Source organism: Panthera pardus, unplaced genomic scaffold (genome assembly GCF_024362965.1).
Source record: "Panthera pardus isolate Hobbes unplaced genomic scaffold, ASM2436296v1 HiC_scaffold_10, whole genome shotgun sequence".
Classification (NCBI taxonomy): domain Eukaryota; kingdom Metazoa; phylum Chordata; class Mammalia; order Carnivora; family Felidae; genus Panthera; species Panthera pardus.
In genome coordinates, this window is record NW_026526655.1 from 28,619,027 (window position 1) to 28,635,012 (window position 15,986).

At 34.8% G+C, this 15,986-nt stretch overlaps 1 protein-coding gene across 6 annotated transcripts in view; it reads right to left on the reverse strand.

Moving 5' to 3' along the window:
• The window catches only part of CREB1 (cAMP responsive element binding protein 1), a 60,846-nt gene that overhangs the window by 18,844 nt on the left and 26,016 nt on the right, over window positions 1–15,986 (reverse strand). For 5 of the 6 annotated variants that reach the window (XR_002079057.2, XM_019446229.1, XM_019446228.2 and 2 more), the window contains 4 exons: window positions 11,536–11,636; window positions 7,549–7,691; window positions 2,949–3,131; window positions 806–956 (listed from right to left, as the gene is read on the reverse strand). Coding sequence is in view for 5 of the 6 variants with exons in the window: in XM_019446229.1 (XP_019301774.1) it covers window positions 806–956; window positions 2,949–3,131; window positions 7,549–7,691; window positions 11,536–11,636 (578 nt within the window). In the remaining variant the exon portion in view is untranslated. Of the gene's footprint in view, window positions 1–805; window positions 957–1,788; window positions 1,852–2,948; window positions 3,132–7,548; window positions 7,692–11,535; window positions 11,637–15,986 lie in introns of those variants that run through there. The other variant, XM_019446231.1, reaches the window with a different exon arrangement.

A 15,986-nucleotide genomic window follows, 5' to 3' on the forward strand; every position in this document is an offset into this window, starting at 1 on the left:
TTGAAAAATCTTGGGATGAACAGCAGAGGAATATTTTCGCCAATATCAAATGTTTAGAACTTTATATATACCTTTATTTTCATTCTCTTTGCTTTGTCTTAAAGTCATTTCCATATTAAATCCTAAGCTAAATAAATAAAAAATACTAAAGTAAATATAATAAAAACATCTTACTGTTTTTTTATTGACAAAACTACTTACAGCTATGAATTTACTTTATGAGAATTACTTTACCCACATTTCATAGATTTTGATACGTAGCAATTTCATTGCTGAAGACTAACTCTAAGATTTTATCTAAGAACAAGGTATTAGAATTAATCTATTTCTGAAGAAACCTTTAGGTGTTAAACTGTTAATTTTCAATAAAGATGGTATTCATTAAAACAGTGGCCATCATACATTTACTTTATTACAAGTAACTTAATATAAATGAAACAATTTTAATATCCATACTTGAATTTCTTGATCTTCTCGAATAAGACTTGTCATGAAAAGAAAACAATATTTAAATAACCTAGTTAGTTGGTTAGAGCATAGTGAAAATATAGCAGAGTTGTGTATTAAATCTCTCATGGAGAAATTACACAAAAGAAAACCATGAGTAAAGATTGACCCATAATCCCATTAACCATTTCGTAAGTGCTGCTTATTAAATAAAGAAGTTTCAGCAACATCCATCAATTCTACCAGAAAAAAAGCTCAACACCAAGATCATATTCTCAGCAGACTTAAAAGACACACGTCTGGCGGAATCTGAAGACGACCTGACCTCCCACAATCTGAGTAAATGCATTGTATGTACCTGTTCTTCATGAGGCGAACCTCTCTCTTTCGTGCTGCTTCTTCAGCAGGCTGTGTAGGAAGTGCTGGGGAGGATGCCATAACAACTCCGGGGGCAATGGTGCTAGTGGGTGCTGTGCGAATCTGGTATGTCTGTACATCTCCAGAGGCAGCTGAGAAGAAAAACCGTGAACGTGGTGTAAAGACACTGAAGCACTGTGACTTGGTAAAACTACGCTGTGTCAATCATCAATCTAAACATACATTTTGGATTGCAAGGGAAAAAAAAGAAGGAATGTGATTGTAACTAAAACATTGAACTAATCAGCCCTCTTTGGGTCATTACTGACAAATAATTTCCAATTTAATGTATTTATTAGTATAGACACGTGGGTGAAAGAGGCCTTCACCTATGTCTTCTGGGTCTTGTATTTATCTTTCATTGGAATGCAGTTCTATTCTGTTAACATGCTTACCAACCTTAAGTCTAAAAGGTAAGTAGGGCACAGCTTGGATGATCTTCCTAGATAGAGTATACTCCTCAATGTCTTCCTTTGATATTGGTAAATTCATATTAAAAAATTTCAAGTAGACTCTTGCCACGACATAAAAACGACCATGATTTTTCATAAAATAGCAAAATGGAAGAGAAAATAAAGCATTATGGTCAACTATTATAAATTTCTAATTGAAACAAAACTGTAAGTACGAAAACGTGTACCACGTGATGCCAATTATATTACTTGTTTTAATGTAAATGCTAATGGCTAAATAAACCGAAGTTTATTTTTCTACCTAAATGATCTATCACTTGTGAAAAGAAACACAACCATTATTTGTCAAACTGCTTCTAGAAACAGCTTAGGAATATGCCCTCCTAAGAATAAAGAACCTAACACTATCTGAGAGAATTTAAAGGTCTGTATAAAATTAGCCATGTTAGTCATTCATTTCAATTAAAATGTGTAGTCTGAGTGGAAAAGATTTATATACTAAACATGTTACCATCTTCAAACTGACGTTCAGAATTCAAATTCACTGACATCCTGCTTTACAATTTTTGAGTACCTGCATGTAAAGTGAAAAGGTGTTTTACTCCCATTAATAAACAAAATATTATCTTCTTCAAATATTATTTGTTTAGTAATAGAATATATTCTGTAAATACATTAGGGCCTTTTAAATAAATGATGACTCTCTAGTTGGGTGTTTTAGGATTATTCAAAAATTATCATCTATGGTGAAGGGGTAGTAAGATGGTCACTACCTAACAGAGGCAAAATATATTATTATTAATAAAAATATTTTAAGAAACAGATTTTAAAAGTATTTCCTCAGTATGCAAGTTTCAATCTGACATAAATCATACTCTTAAAATATTCAAATAGATTCAAAGAAAAACGGTCAACTCCTATCCGTAAAGATTCCTAAGACCAATAAATTATTTAATTTAAAAACTAAAACAAAGCAAAAAAAGCTATTTCTACAGTCATCAAGGATTTAACTACTACTTCTCTACAGACCAGTAGACTTACAAACTGGTATAAGATATTTCAGAACATACTGTTTTCATTTGAAATAAAAAATGATGATCTTAGAAATGAGGATGTCAATTTCTTGAGTAAGAAGTAGAGAAACAGATTATTTAGTAAGTTCTATACCCGATGTGGGGCTTGAACTCACAATCCTGAGATCAAGATTGCATGCTCTACCAACTGAGGCAGCAAGGTGCCTGGAACCTCTGATGATTCTTAGCAGTGATTTAATAAAACTTTTATTTGACACATGAATAAAAATGAGGCCCAGAGAGGTGAGTCCTACTCAAGATCACACAGCAAAACTATGCAGTTAGATCTGGAATCTAGCTTTCCTAACTCCTGATTTCACTATCTTTCCTTGTAACCTACCCTTGTTTCTCCTATCCCCAAACGCTGGAAGTGTTAAAGAGGTTATATTTTTTAAACTGAAAATAGTTGTTTTTATGCCATGACATTTGGGTCCAACTGGAAAAATAGAAGAGTTTATGGAGAACATTATCTATAATGAAAACAAAATTAACTACATTTTCACAGTGCTCTGCAGTATCATACTTACTTTATCTGAGTTTATAAAATTTTTACCCTTTCAAAGAATTTACCACACCTATGAATTCTGAATTCTCTTACCTTGAACAACAACTTGGTTGCTGGGCACTAAGATCTGCTGTCCGTCAGTGGTCTGTGCGTACTGTAGAATGGTAGTGCCCGGCTGAGTGGCAGCTGCATTGGTCATGGTTAATGTTTGCAGGCCCTGTACCCCATCGGTACCATTGTTAGCCAGCTGTATTGCTCCTCCCTGGGTAATGGCAACTAAAACCCAATGGATTTTATGGTTATCAGTTTAATTAATACCATATCAAACTTCTACAACACACTACATTCAGCAGAATAATGTGTAAGACCTGATCTAGGAGAAGTTATTATAGCAAATGACACGGCCAAGAAGGATTTGGTAGGATTTGGTAGACTCAAGTAACTTTCTGCTCAGGAGACCCATGTCCTATTGCTAGAATATAAACGCACTCCATGAACCATATTGTAATTTATAGTAACACCTGTTAATAATTAAAAAAAAAAATGAATGAAAAAATGTTAAATTCCTTTCTAAGTGGTTGGTTCAGAGGAGGTACCACTTTGTGATCCATATTTCCTTTATTCTAGTCTTAATTATGCAATATTTTAATTGTTTAATATTCGCTATCCCACTAGAAAGTAAATTTCTTGAAGGTAGAAAATGTGATTTTTCTTCTCTATTTTCACATAGTTAGCAAAGAAATGGGCAGTAATAGGCACCCAATAAATGGCTGTTTTAATACACAATTAAAGCAGTTCAGTAGCGCATTCTGTTCTCTAACTCAGCTAGCAATGCTTAAACTGTAACAAACGTCCACTCAGCAAAACTGATACATCCTGTGAGACTCATTTATCATAGAGTATCTCGCAAAGTTAAAAATTAGTGCTCAAGATCAATCATTTAGAAAAACTATTTAACTGCTATTTCTGTTACATATCCAAGCATCTCATACAGGATCCTTTGATTATTCACTAATTAACCACACTTGTCATTCACCTGTTATGAAGTAATCAACTTTGGCTCATACTAAAAGATATTTCACTTTATTAAAAAAAAAATGAATTCACCTTTATACTACAGTAGATGGAAAAGTTAAGAGAAAGAGGTAGGTTATTATTTTATTTGAACAAAGCAATCCTTTAGCTACCAGCATTAAGTTGGTGGTTGGATCCTCTCGAGATACTCTCCCTCTTAAAAGTTTTCCAGAAAGAGGACTAAAATCACAATATTACATATAAAATTGCATAATGGATTTTAACTGAATAAGTCAACATGTCTTATGCATTTTACTTTTTTATTTTGTCTGTTAGAAGGGAGTTATTTGGGATCAATTATCTCCCAGCTCTAAGAAACTAATATGCTGAGTCATCTGTATGAGCAACATTGATTAACTACTGTTCAGTCAAGAAATAGTAACAGTAAGTAGCTATGATTTGCTTTAGCAAATGAGAAATGATACCTATTGGAAATTAAGATACTGGCATTTATAATCCATCTACTTTAGCTAAGTCTGTAAGTTTTACTTCTCTTAGGCAATTAAAAAAAAGGAATATGTAAGAACTGTATTGAGATTAAAATGGCAGGTAACTTGAAAGAATCAGAAGGGGAACAATCAAACCACAATTTCTTCTTGGCTACATACCAATGAACTCAAGGTGGGAAAAAAGAAGTAGGAAACTAGGTATCAGCAGATCTGGGTTCTAGTCCAGGTTCCATCAGTACACTGCTATTTGAATCTGTCATCTCTTCTGTAAAAATATCCGGTTCTAGCCATGCTAACTACAACTATAAAAATCAAATGAAGTCATATATATGAAAGTACTCTGAAAACAAAAGTCTGATCCTATCAGACATGTTTTTCTCTGTACTATTTATTTATATACTTGATTATTCCCAAAGGATTTGGGATGGCTTTCAATAAAACTAAATTCATTAAAACAAGAAGAAAAAGATAGAAGTCAAGTAACTGATGTGTCTCTACCCCAGAGATTCTACCAGAAAATCTAGAGGAAGAATACAATTAAACATAAACTCAGCTGAGATTCTGAGTAGTTAAAGTGAACATGAGGAAAACATCATAGGTTTTAGTTGTATTTAGTGAAACAAAAGATTCAAGTTCCAAATGATAGACACTTGTGTTTCTAACTTAGAATTTCTCAAAAAAGACTTTATTTTTCTAGGAACAGTGAACAAAGTAATGGATAAAACTACTAACAGCATTAATTAAAAAAAAAAAAACAAAAAAACAATGTATGGAAGGAATACAAACTGGTGCAGCCACCGGGAAGGGAAATTGGGCAGGATGTGCTTTGATTCAACAATTGCACAATTTAAAAAAAAAAATTTTTTTTAACGTTTATTTATTTTTGAGAGGGAGAGATAGCATAATATGGGGCTCAAACTGGGAGATCATGATCTGAGCCTAAGTTAGACACTTAACCGACTAAGCCATCCAAGTGCCCCAACAATTCCACTCTTTGGATGCTATCCCACTGAGACCTTATCACATATATAAGAATGTTCATGTCTTACTGTTTAAAACAATAGAAATGTCCTAAATGTTTACCAATGTGTGTGTGTATGTATATGTGGGGGGAGGGGGGGGGCGGGGGATGTTTAAATAAAAGTTACATTTATACAGTGAAACACAATGTAGCTGTTGAGGAAATTATATATATAGTACATAAGTAATGTAGGTCTCACTTGTATAAAAATACTGTACATTGTAACATATTTATGTATAAATAAAATGAAAAAGAATGGACAGATATATACCAAACTCTTACTACTGGGGAGAGATGAAAAGGATTAAGTTAAGAAACATATAAATGTTGTATACGTGTCAAGAACATAATGTTAAATCAATTCCATCAAGGAAATAGGTGTATACTCTAAGAGAATAATGGATAATGCAGTAAAATTTTAAAAATCTCAAAGTATGAACTTTCTAAAAGTAGCAATTTTCAGTTGCTGGGACAGAGTGGTATGCCAAATTAAACATCTACATTTCTGAATTTCCCTTCCCTATTTGAGATTCTATATGCCTTTTCTCTAAAGAGCATACTTTCTAGTTCAAGTGAGATTCCCTGCACAACTGAATTACTGTTACTAACAGGAGTGTGGTGTATCCCTCAGGTTTCTGTTGAAGTACAGAGAAAAGTACATGTCATATATCAATGTCTCAGAACACACATCTTGAATACTTCAAATTATTTGGATATAAGGGTTACAAAAACCACATACATGTATATAGATGGTACCTGTTTGTCTCTGCCAACAAAGAACTCAAGAAGGAAAAAAGGTGACTGAACTCCAGTAAGCACAGTGTGGACAAGAAGCTTAGTCAAAAAAATGCTTTCCTTCTACTCACTTTCAAAAGTTTCAGCTTCAGGACAGCTAAAAAGTCTGCTACTTAGGAATATGTTTTTAATACAGTTGGAATGCAAATTAGTTACGTAAACAAAGGCTGAACTATGCAAAAACTATTAATTTGGGACTCAAACTTTTATACACATTCCTGACACGGACCACCCCTGGGCATTAGAAAATTAATGCAACAAGGGAGTGTCAATGAGTACATTTAATTTGCAATAAGGAAGAAAGGGGGGGAAACTACATAATGGCAAGCAATGGATTTTTTTCAACTTTATTTTGAGACAGAAAGAACACGTGTGGTAGGGGTAGAGAGAGAGAATCCCAAGCAGACTCCGCACTGTGAGTGTGAAGCCCAATGCGGGGCTCAGACTCACAAACCATGAGGTCATGACCTGAGCTGAAATCAGGAGTTGGACGCTTAACCGACTGAGCCACCCAGGTGCCCTTAGGAAGTACTGGATTTAATGAACACATCAAAATGAAGAAATCTACGTGTGAGGCACTTAAGGAGGCAACAGATACTGGGAAAAGACAGAAAAACACCATTCACACAAATGCCTCTGATCAAACAAAAGCAGAGCTCAAAAGTACTTTGTAACAGATTTGGGGGAAAGATAAGGAGAGAGACCTAAGTGTCAGATAGAGACATGACAGAAATGGAAACTTTGATAATTTTGCAAAAGAAATCTTTGCCTTCTCTGAGCCCAAAGGCCAACTGTGCTCTAATTTTGGCAGTCCTTATGTTTATGCTATCATAATTCACTATATTACCTTTTACATTAAAAAGAATAATGATCTGAATGTGTTGGTAGACTATAACCAAGCCTGTCGACACCCACCACAAAACATTAAATACGATTTTAAAATGCTACTTTTAGAACGGAAAGTGAATAAAAATAAACCGTTTTTATCCTTAAACATAATCAGAGAATGGTTATGTTATCTAAAAAAGTATGTCCTCTATGACCATCATATATCACACGAGGACTACAATCTAGAGCTCCAAGCAGCGATTCAAAAAACTTTCAAGACTCTCCTGGTGTCCGCACAAAACAAAGGACCACCTAAAGGGCTAAAGTGCTTGGGTCATCCCAACAAAAACCCCGAAGAAAAGACAATACTTCTGTTCCAGAAGTCTGCATAGTGAACAGTAAAGGAAGTGAAATTGATCGCATCCAAGACTGAGGAAAGAGTTGGTACTTGCAGGATTCCTTTAAGGAGAATGCAGCCATTAGTGTTTTGGTCTCACTTTCCAAAGCAGAAATATCTTCTACTCACTGTACTGTCCGCTGCTCGTTTGGTAAATTGGAGTTGGCACCGTTACGGTGGTGATGGCAGGTGCTGAGGTCTCCTCTTCAGACTTCTCTTCTTCAATCCTTGGCACTCCTGGTGCGTCTGAAGACAAGTCATTCAAAATTTTCCTAGAAAAAGAGAGAACTGTATTAACTAAAATAAAAGTAACATTTACTGGCTAAATACAAATAACAGGAAAGGAAAATGAGTGGAAAGCTGCTAGTGCTTAGGACAGCAGTTTAAAATGTAAGAACAAGAATAAACCATAAACGGATGAGGAATCAATGTGTCAAAATGAAATCATACGAGGACTAGAAAAAACGATGAATTTCTCTTTAATTTGAATGTAAAGGGAAGCAATCATTCAAAATCTAGGTGTAAGCAGAGGTTAATAAACTTGATTACAGAAAAAAAAAACACACACAAAAAAACAAAAGAACACCAAAACCAAAGTCAAAAGATGATCAACAACACTAAGAAAAAAATGTTTACATATATTACAGATGAAGGAGCAATAGCCCCAATATATAAAGAACTCTTAAAAATTTAGACAGGGTGCCTGGGTGGCTCAGTTGGTTGAGCGTCCGACTTTGACTCAGGTCATGATCTCATGGTTCATGAGTTTGAGCCCTGCATCAGGCTCTCTGCTGTCAGCGTAGAGACCGCTTTGGATCCTCTATTCCCCTCTCTCTCTGCCCCACCTCACTCGCTCAAGCTCTCCTTCTCAAAAATAAACATTAAAAAAATTGAGGCCAAAAAAAAAAAAAAAAAAAAAGAATTAAAAACCTGACTTTAAATGTCTCAACTTTCAGATTGGTAAAAAGTAAAAAACCTGTGAGAAAACAGACACTCTCATTGGTGTGAGTATAAAATTGGCGTACAACCCTTATGGAATGAATGTGATGATGTAACAAAACTATGTTTACACAGCAATCTTACTTGTAGGAACTCACCCTTAAGATATACTTCCTACAGTACAAAAATACATACACGTAAGGTTATTCATGGTAGCGCTGTTTGTAACTGCAAAATACTGAAGACTATCTATATGCCAACACGTTGGGAGTGGCTGAATAAACTAGAGCTCATCCAGGTGAGGAGTAAAGCACATACGTTTTGTATACGAAAGAAAGTGAAATAACATATGTTTGTTCTGCTATTCTAGAAAAAACTCAGAAAGGATAAACCAGATAGAGTTTCATGAAATTACTTAATCTACTGGGGATGGGTAAGAAAGAAGTAAAAAAAGAAAAAACTGGGAAAGGGCACTTATAGGTGTGTGGATGTTTTTGTACAATTGTGACTTTTGGAACCATGTTAATGTTTTGCATATTAAAAAATAGTATCAACAAAGGATGGAGGAAACATTCTAAAAAGGAATACAAATAAAAGCAAATTAACCTTATTGTTATTTCAAACGAGTAACATAATCACAGAGGAGGGGAAAAAACTCAACTCATGCAATTTTTGACATCTTAAATTTCTACATTCCATCCAAACTCTGCGCACACATTTTGAATAAGTACTGGTCTTTAGAGCAACATTTTTCAAACTCAGGTCACAACCTGTATGTGGACCATGGAAATGGTTATGTATGTTGTAACCAACGTAAAACAAAAAAACAACTGAACATCACACGTAATATGGTGCTGTATTATTTGCTTCAGATGCCTATATATGTGTGTACCTGTATATATATACACCTATGTGTATACGAATATGAATTTGAAATAATAGTATGTATACAGAGAGAAAACTATAAAGATTATTTCTTATTGTGGATTGTAGTAAAAAAATAAAAGTTTCAAAGCTACTACTTTAGACCTGCATATAATATAAATCTACTTCTCTCTTGCCTGAAGCTAGTAATCATTCTTGTCTTCTCTTTCCAGTTTCTAATATTGTTGTTCCAGACCATCTTGGTCATTCTTGTATCACAGAGATACAATTCACTTTCTCTTAAAGTAGATTCGAGATGTGGTCTGAGCAGTGGGATTAATTCCTTCCCTTAATCTAGACATTAGGTTTTTACCAATGTAGCCTTATGGTATATTGGCTTTTTTTGGCAACTGTATGTATCTGTTAATGATAATTAAATAACATAATTACGTTTCTAAAACAATTTTTTTTTTTTTGAGAGACAGAGAGGGAGGGAGGGAGGGAGGAAAGGAAGCAGGGAGGAAGGGAGAGAGAGAGAGAGAGGGGACATGCTTGAGTGCAAGTGTGTACCAGGGAGGGGCAGAAGGAGAGGGAGAGAGAGAATCCTAAGCAGGCAGGGCTCGACCTCATGACCGTGAGATCATGACCTGACTGAGCCACCCAGATGTCCTGAAAACAAATTCTTAATCGAGAATCTTGCACTTGAAGAACTGGTTTGATTTTAAACTCAAGTTCAGAAATTCTGTAATTATCACCAACAGCTGACAGTCTGTTTCTCCGGGCTGCTATGATCCTTCAAAGTACTTGTTCTCCCACCCATTAGGGTATTTCTCCCCTAACATTCTGTCACTTGCAAAGGTGATGAGCTGGCTTTTCTGTTTTTCAGGTGAACTGCTGATAAAAATACCAAACCAGGTGAGACCAAGTAAGAGTGCTTTAAGAACTTCCTCTGAGTATAAATTGATCACTACAAAGCTGGGTTGTTCTAAGAAAAACTTATCTTGAATTATCAACTAATCCCCATTTCTCCAATCTTACAAAAGCACATAATAAGGACTCTGTTAAAGATCTCATTGGAGTCAAGACATAAAAGCTAGGTTTCAAGAATTTATAAGCTTAAAACAAAATAACAGATACACAATGACTATAAGGAAAGATACAGTATTTCTCATGAATGTAGCCCCTTCTCTGCATGTGCGCATCTCAGGCATTGTTTATTTGATTACGAATTAAGGTGTTACTATTTAAGTGATCTTTGCTAGGATACGGGCTACAACAAAATATTTTCTTCCCACACAGAGCTCTTATATTATAAGGTCTACAACTAGAATCTACAGAATTTATTTACAACTATTTGCCTGGAATTTATAGACAGAGAAGCCAAGTGGCTCGTCAACACCTGGTTGGATCTGCTTCAGGATCAAATGTGTTAAAATACTAACACGGGATGTATTTTGAAGTTCAAATCTAAAACTAGATGTATTTAGGAAAAAAAGAAATGAGCATAAATGCATACAACACATACTTGGTAATATAAAATTTCTTAAGATCTCAAAATCAGTTTATTGGTATTCATTTAGGATCCCTCATTTAATTGAGAAAAGGGCTAGCATAGGAGCCAAGTGAAAAAAAAAATTTAACCATTCACTGAAAAACAGAAATACCTTAGGCTAATAACAAGAAAGAATATTAGAAGTTTGAAATTTATTAAACTCTCAAGTAAGCTTACAAAGATTTATGGAATGGCTCTTCCTGGAGATACTGAGCATGGAGACAGTTTCTACATATAAAAAAATGGTTTGGGTCCATGATAGAGGCAAAGCAACCTCTATAGCTGAACACAGAAACTATAGTAAGGTGTCCCTAAAATTAGGGAATATCAGCGAAGTGTGACGCTGCAATAAGGATTACATTAATAAACAGTTATTTACTAAGTACGATGGCGTGAGAAATGGTCTGCAAATGTGATGCTAGGTAGATAAACAGTGTAGTGTGTCAGAACTGACAAACTAGAAGTGCTATAATCCTATCAAATATTCCAAACTTTTTAACATAAAAGCAGCAGCTGGCATGGTTTACAAAAACAGAAGCAAAAAAGAAAAAAAAATTGTTTATCCAGGACTGTTCAGAGTAGAAAGTTCTCTTACTCTGTACGATAAACTTCAACTTGAGAAGTAACTCAAGATGAAGAGAAGTAACCTAGACGGTCCTGAATTGAGCAGCTAATTGGTCTTCCGACATCTTTTCATCTGCAACTACCTAAAGCTTCCTGACATCTTTGATTCTGAATCTTTTAACTATTAAATTCCATACCTGTAGGAAGGCCTCCTTGAAAGAATTTCTCTTCGTTTTTGGGAATCAGTTACACTATCCACTGACTCCTGTGAATCTTCACTTTCTGCAATAGTTGAAATCTGAAAACAAAGAAGAACTTTATCTTGATAATCGAATTTAGTTCCCATAAAATTTTTATGAACTTTAAGAAAAAATCAAATATAAAACGATGTATATAAACCTTGCACATGCTTCAGTAGAAAAAAATCAATTTTTATGGGAGACAACCACACCAATCACATTCTTCTCCCCTTTACTTATCCTATAGAAGTCAGTTAGTCCTAAGATTTTTTTGGTCAAAACCAAACTTTTGTGATATACAAATTCAGCTTCATCTCTTTCAGGACTTCATGTAACCAATCTTGAACGCATCAGTATTACTGTCAGTTGTTTTCTTACAATTGTCAGAACAAAACTACCAAGTGAAATAAGACTTCTGACATGAAGAAAAGAATAAATGACTAAATATTTGGTCATAAGTCTATACAGTGACATACAAGTATTATCCTTTACTGTTAAACACTTGTGATTATATTTATAACTGCACCAATAAGATTGGTGATCCCCCAGATGGTTGTTTCTAGCAACTTAGTCTACATACAGACCTTCAAAGTTTTTACTATGCAAAAACTCAAGGTAAAGAACTGTGTATTTCTGGAAAGTATCCCTGGACTGAAAAGTAATGAAGTTGAACAGAGATTTTACATGGGATAATGATAATGGTAACAGCAACTAGCATTTATTGAGAACTTACTATGTGCCAGGTACAATGGTAAAGCACACAATGATAAAGTATTATATTAATACTCACTAATACAATAACATCAGGTACTAGCTAAGTACAGTATTTAAACCCATTTCATAGATAGAAGAACTCAAGGTACAAAGAGGTTAAGTAACTCACCCAAGTCACAAAGCTAGGAAGTAGTGGAGCCACTGTCAATAGTTGGCATCTCAGTTTTAGACATCCTTACCAGCATCAAAATCCTGTTGGTTCCAATCTCACACCAGTTTTGTCAGAAGCAGCAACCCAGAGGTGTTTTTAGACCATTCTCAGACTACAGTTCACTCGCCTAGTAGGTAAGCCTGTCTGTCAAGATGATCTAGCCGAGCTTCTCTAGTCTGCTTCATTCAGCTTCCCTTCTCATCAGCAGGGGCCTCCTGCTCCTTCCTGAACTAGGTGTGCATGGTGCTATCAGAGTGAGAATTAGGTTTAATGAAGGCAAAAGAGTCTGTGTGGCTCAGCTCCATGTCAAAATTTAGGGCAATTGCAACAAGAAAAAACATATTCAGAGGAACCTGACAAATCCCACAGGTACTCTGTATGTGGTCTGGGCCTATGGGTTTTGGAGAGTGGGGGCTCATCTTGACAGGGCACTTTGTAATAGGCACTCACTCTCAAATGAAATCAGGTAAATGTAGTAATTTTTCACAAAATTTATCTACAATAAAGTAATGTGCCCCATCCAAACACTTTCAAATGTAAGAACTTTAAAGACCTACACATTAGCAGGCAACACTTAACGAATCCAGAAATGACAGATAAAAAGCTGTGTCAGAGGCTGAATTTAGTCTGTGATTCTCTGCAGAGTAATAATGCTACAGTTACAGCACAGAGAACACTCCCACTAATCTGTAGCTGCTGTAACTAGCCCGCTCAGCATAGTCTCTGCACAGACTTTCTCAGATACACAGCAGATGAGGAGCTATGAAAAGACCTTAGCAGAGTGTCAGGATTTCCAGGAATAACAAGACTCAACTCAAGTGGACAGCACTATCACAAGTGTTTACCTTCATTAATACTTCTCAGAACCTCAGTTCCTCTGTTCTTTCTGCCTCCTTTGCATGACCCTCATCCTTACAACCTTCTTGTAAGGACAGATAGTGACTTAGGCATACTCTTCCAAGTTGAAAGGCATTAAAACAACAGTTTTAAAACATACTGTATAAACTACCCATAAGGGAAGTTGTGAAATGAAATAAATTAATGCTGCTTTTTAACATGTGACCTTTAATCCTACCCCCCCCCCCAAACTCAGTGGTTCTATTGCTCTTAGCAGGAAAAAAGCCTCCCTTCCTCTGATCTGTAAGATTTTGTCAATGGAGTCAAAAGGAAATTAACTTATCACTATGTAGTGATTATAACCATTTTAAGGGAGTTCAGAATTACTCAATAAAAATAATAACAACAAGTGTTAACATTTCGTCTTTGGGAATACTATCCAGGGAGAACTTAAGAGCTATGAAGTCAATTCCTACGGACTATCTACCAAAACAAACAAAAACAAAAACAAAAATCCCATATGCACATTGGATCCACATTTCTGAGACTAATAAAAATCATGTCAAAACTCCTTTTTATAAATAACTATTAATTATAGGTTATAAATAGGTTATTATAAATAACTATTATTTAATAGGTTATTAAAAATAACCGTATGAAAAATTATATTCCAAACTACCACTACCACAGTCCAACGATAGAGACCCTTCCTCTGGCCCTTACCTCTTATCACCTCTCTTATTAGCCCTTTCCTCAGATCCTTATATAGGTCTTTAACCTTGGCCACTTAGAAGTTGAGACATTTTCAAAAAGTCAAACCACCATGTGTAGATGTAAAGTTTTAGATCTATATTCCTCAACTTTCTTTAGTTTATTAAAAACCTGCACCTCCTATTAGTAAGAGGGGAAAATCTTCCTATTTTGAAGTTATTTGAAATTTTAAAATGAAACATACAGTGCCAAAACCAAATCAGATGCTTTTTCAAATAATTATTAAATTAAATTATTAGTAAATGTAATTGAATATGCTTCATTAAGAAATCATTTAATATTTCATAACAGTGACTCAAACATCTGGTTCTAAGCTTGGGCTTTTTAAAACATGATTTAACATTTGCCATTGTTGAAAAAGAGAACTCATGAAAAAGTAAGTGCATTTTTGGCTGGGCTTACTAAATACTAAATCAGTTTTCATTTTCATCTATCAATTATACAAACTTTTGATGAGATTCACCTAGTATATTTTCATCTCCCTGGCTCTCAGTTATTGTATGCTAATAATAGGTGTTGCAATTTTATATTTCTTTTAACAAATAAGTGCAACAACTACTGAAACTCTAGAAGACACCTGAATAGTTTAGAGAATTCTATTTACAGGGTCTAAAAGTATATAGATGTGAGTTTTTAGGTGACAAATTTATATGGTTTGCAGTTTAAAAAAAATAAAAAAACTATGAATACATTTCCAAACTTCTTTCAAAATGGTCTCTCCACGGCACAACTTTCTTTCAAAAACGTCACTTTATCCCAGGATAGTTGAAAGGGATTTCTTTTTTTCAAAAATATGTTAGGTAATATATCCCTTGCAAATCCTTGCTTACCATCACTGAAAAGATCAGAAACTCTGGAACATTTGTCTCGCAAAAAACAAACCAGCAACTCATCCCTATGTTAGATAACTCTTAAGTACTTTGCTGCAGGAGAGCCACTGAATCCCTGTGTTGCACAAAAGGTTATTATTGTTCCCATCATATTACAAAGTATTGTGAAGATTTTATCACGTTTCATCTAACCACTCTCCCTCTTGCTCTATTGGAGCACATCTTTTTACTATTCCTTGATATGTAAAACATATTCTTACTCCTAAGCCTTCAGACTTGCTTTTACTATTTGCATGGTTTAGCATTCTGCACTGGCTTCTGGTTTCTGTTCACTGTATTCCCTGACCACCCTACATAAAAGAGAACACCCTTCCCTCCACATTATCTATCCCTTTCCCCTGCTTCAATCATCTTCCCAGCACTTATCCTCACCTGACATATTTTATTTTCTCATTGTCTCTCTTCGCTCAAATGTGATCTTCATGAGAATAGAGAAGTATTATTTGTTCACTGCTGTCTTTCATAGCACCTAGAACAGTGACTGGCACATAGCATGTGATCAATAAAAATTCATTGAAGGAATGAATTTAATAATTTAAGGTAACATAATCCATAAATCCTGACATGTTTAAGCTGCACTGTATTAAAAATGCATTCAAAATTAACAAAGGAAAAGTGAAGATGCCACTGTTAACTTCTATCCATTTGCATAAATCCCATTATTTTGAGGGGATTCTGACATAATCTGTGAGACATGATAATATATATAAGGATAAAGGTAGGGCACTAATGTCAAGTCATAAATGAAACAGGAGTACAGCATAACTTCTAATATTTGTAGACTAAAAAATATAAAGAGATGCTAATATCTAACTCTCACATCAAGAGAAATGTGTCTTGTAGATTTTGAAAAGGCTGTTCTACACTACTCGTATTTTCCCATCTAGAAGTTTGAGGGACCATTTCTCTCCTTGTTTGAACATCTCTTCTGATGTACTTCCTAATTACTAATATACTAATCACAGTTAACCAGCTGAAATGGCCAT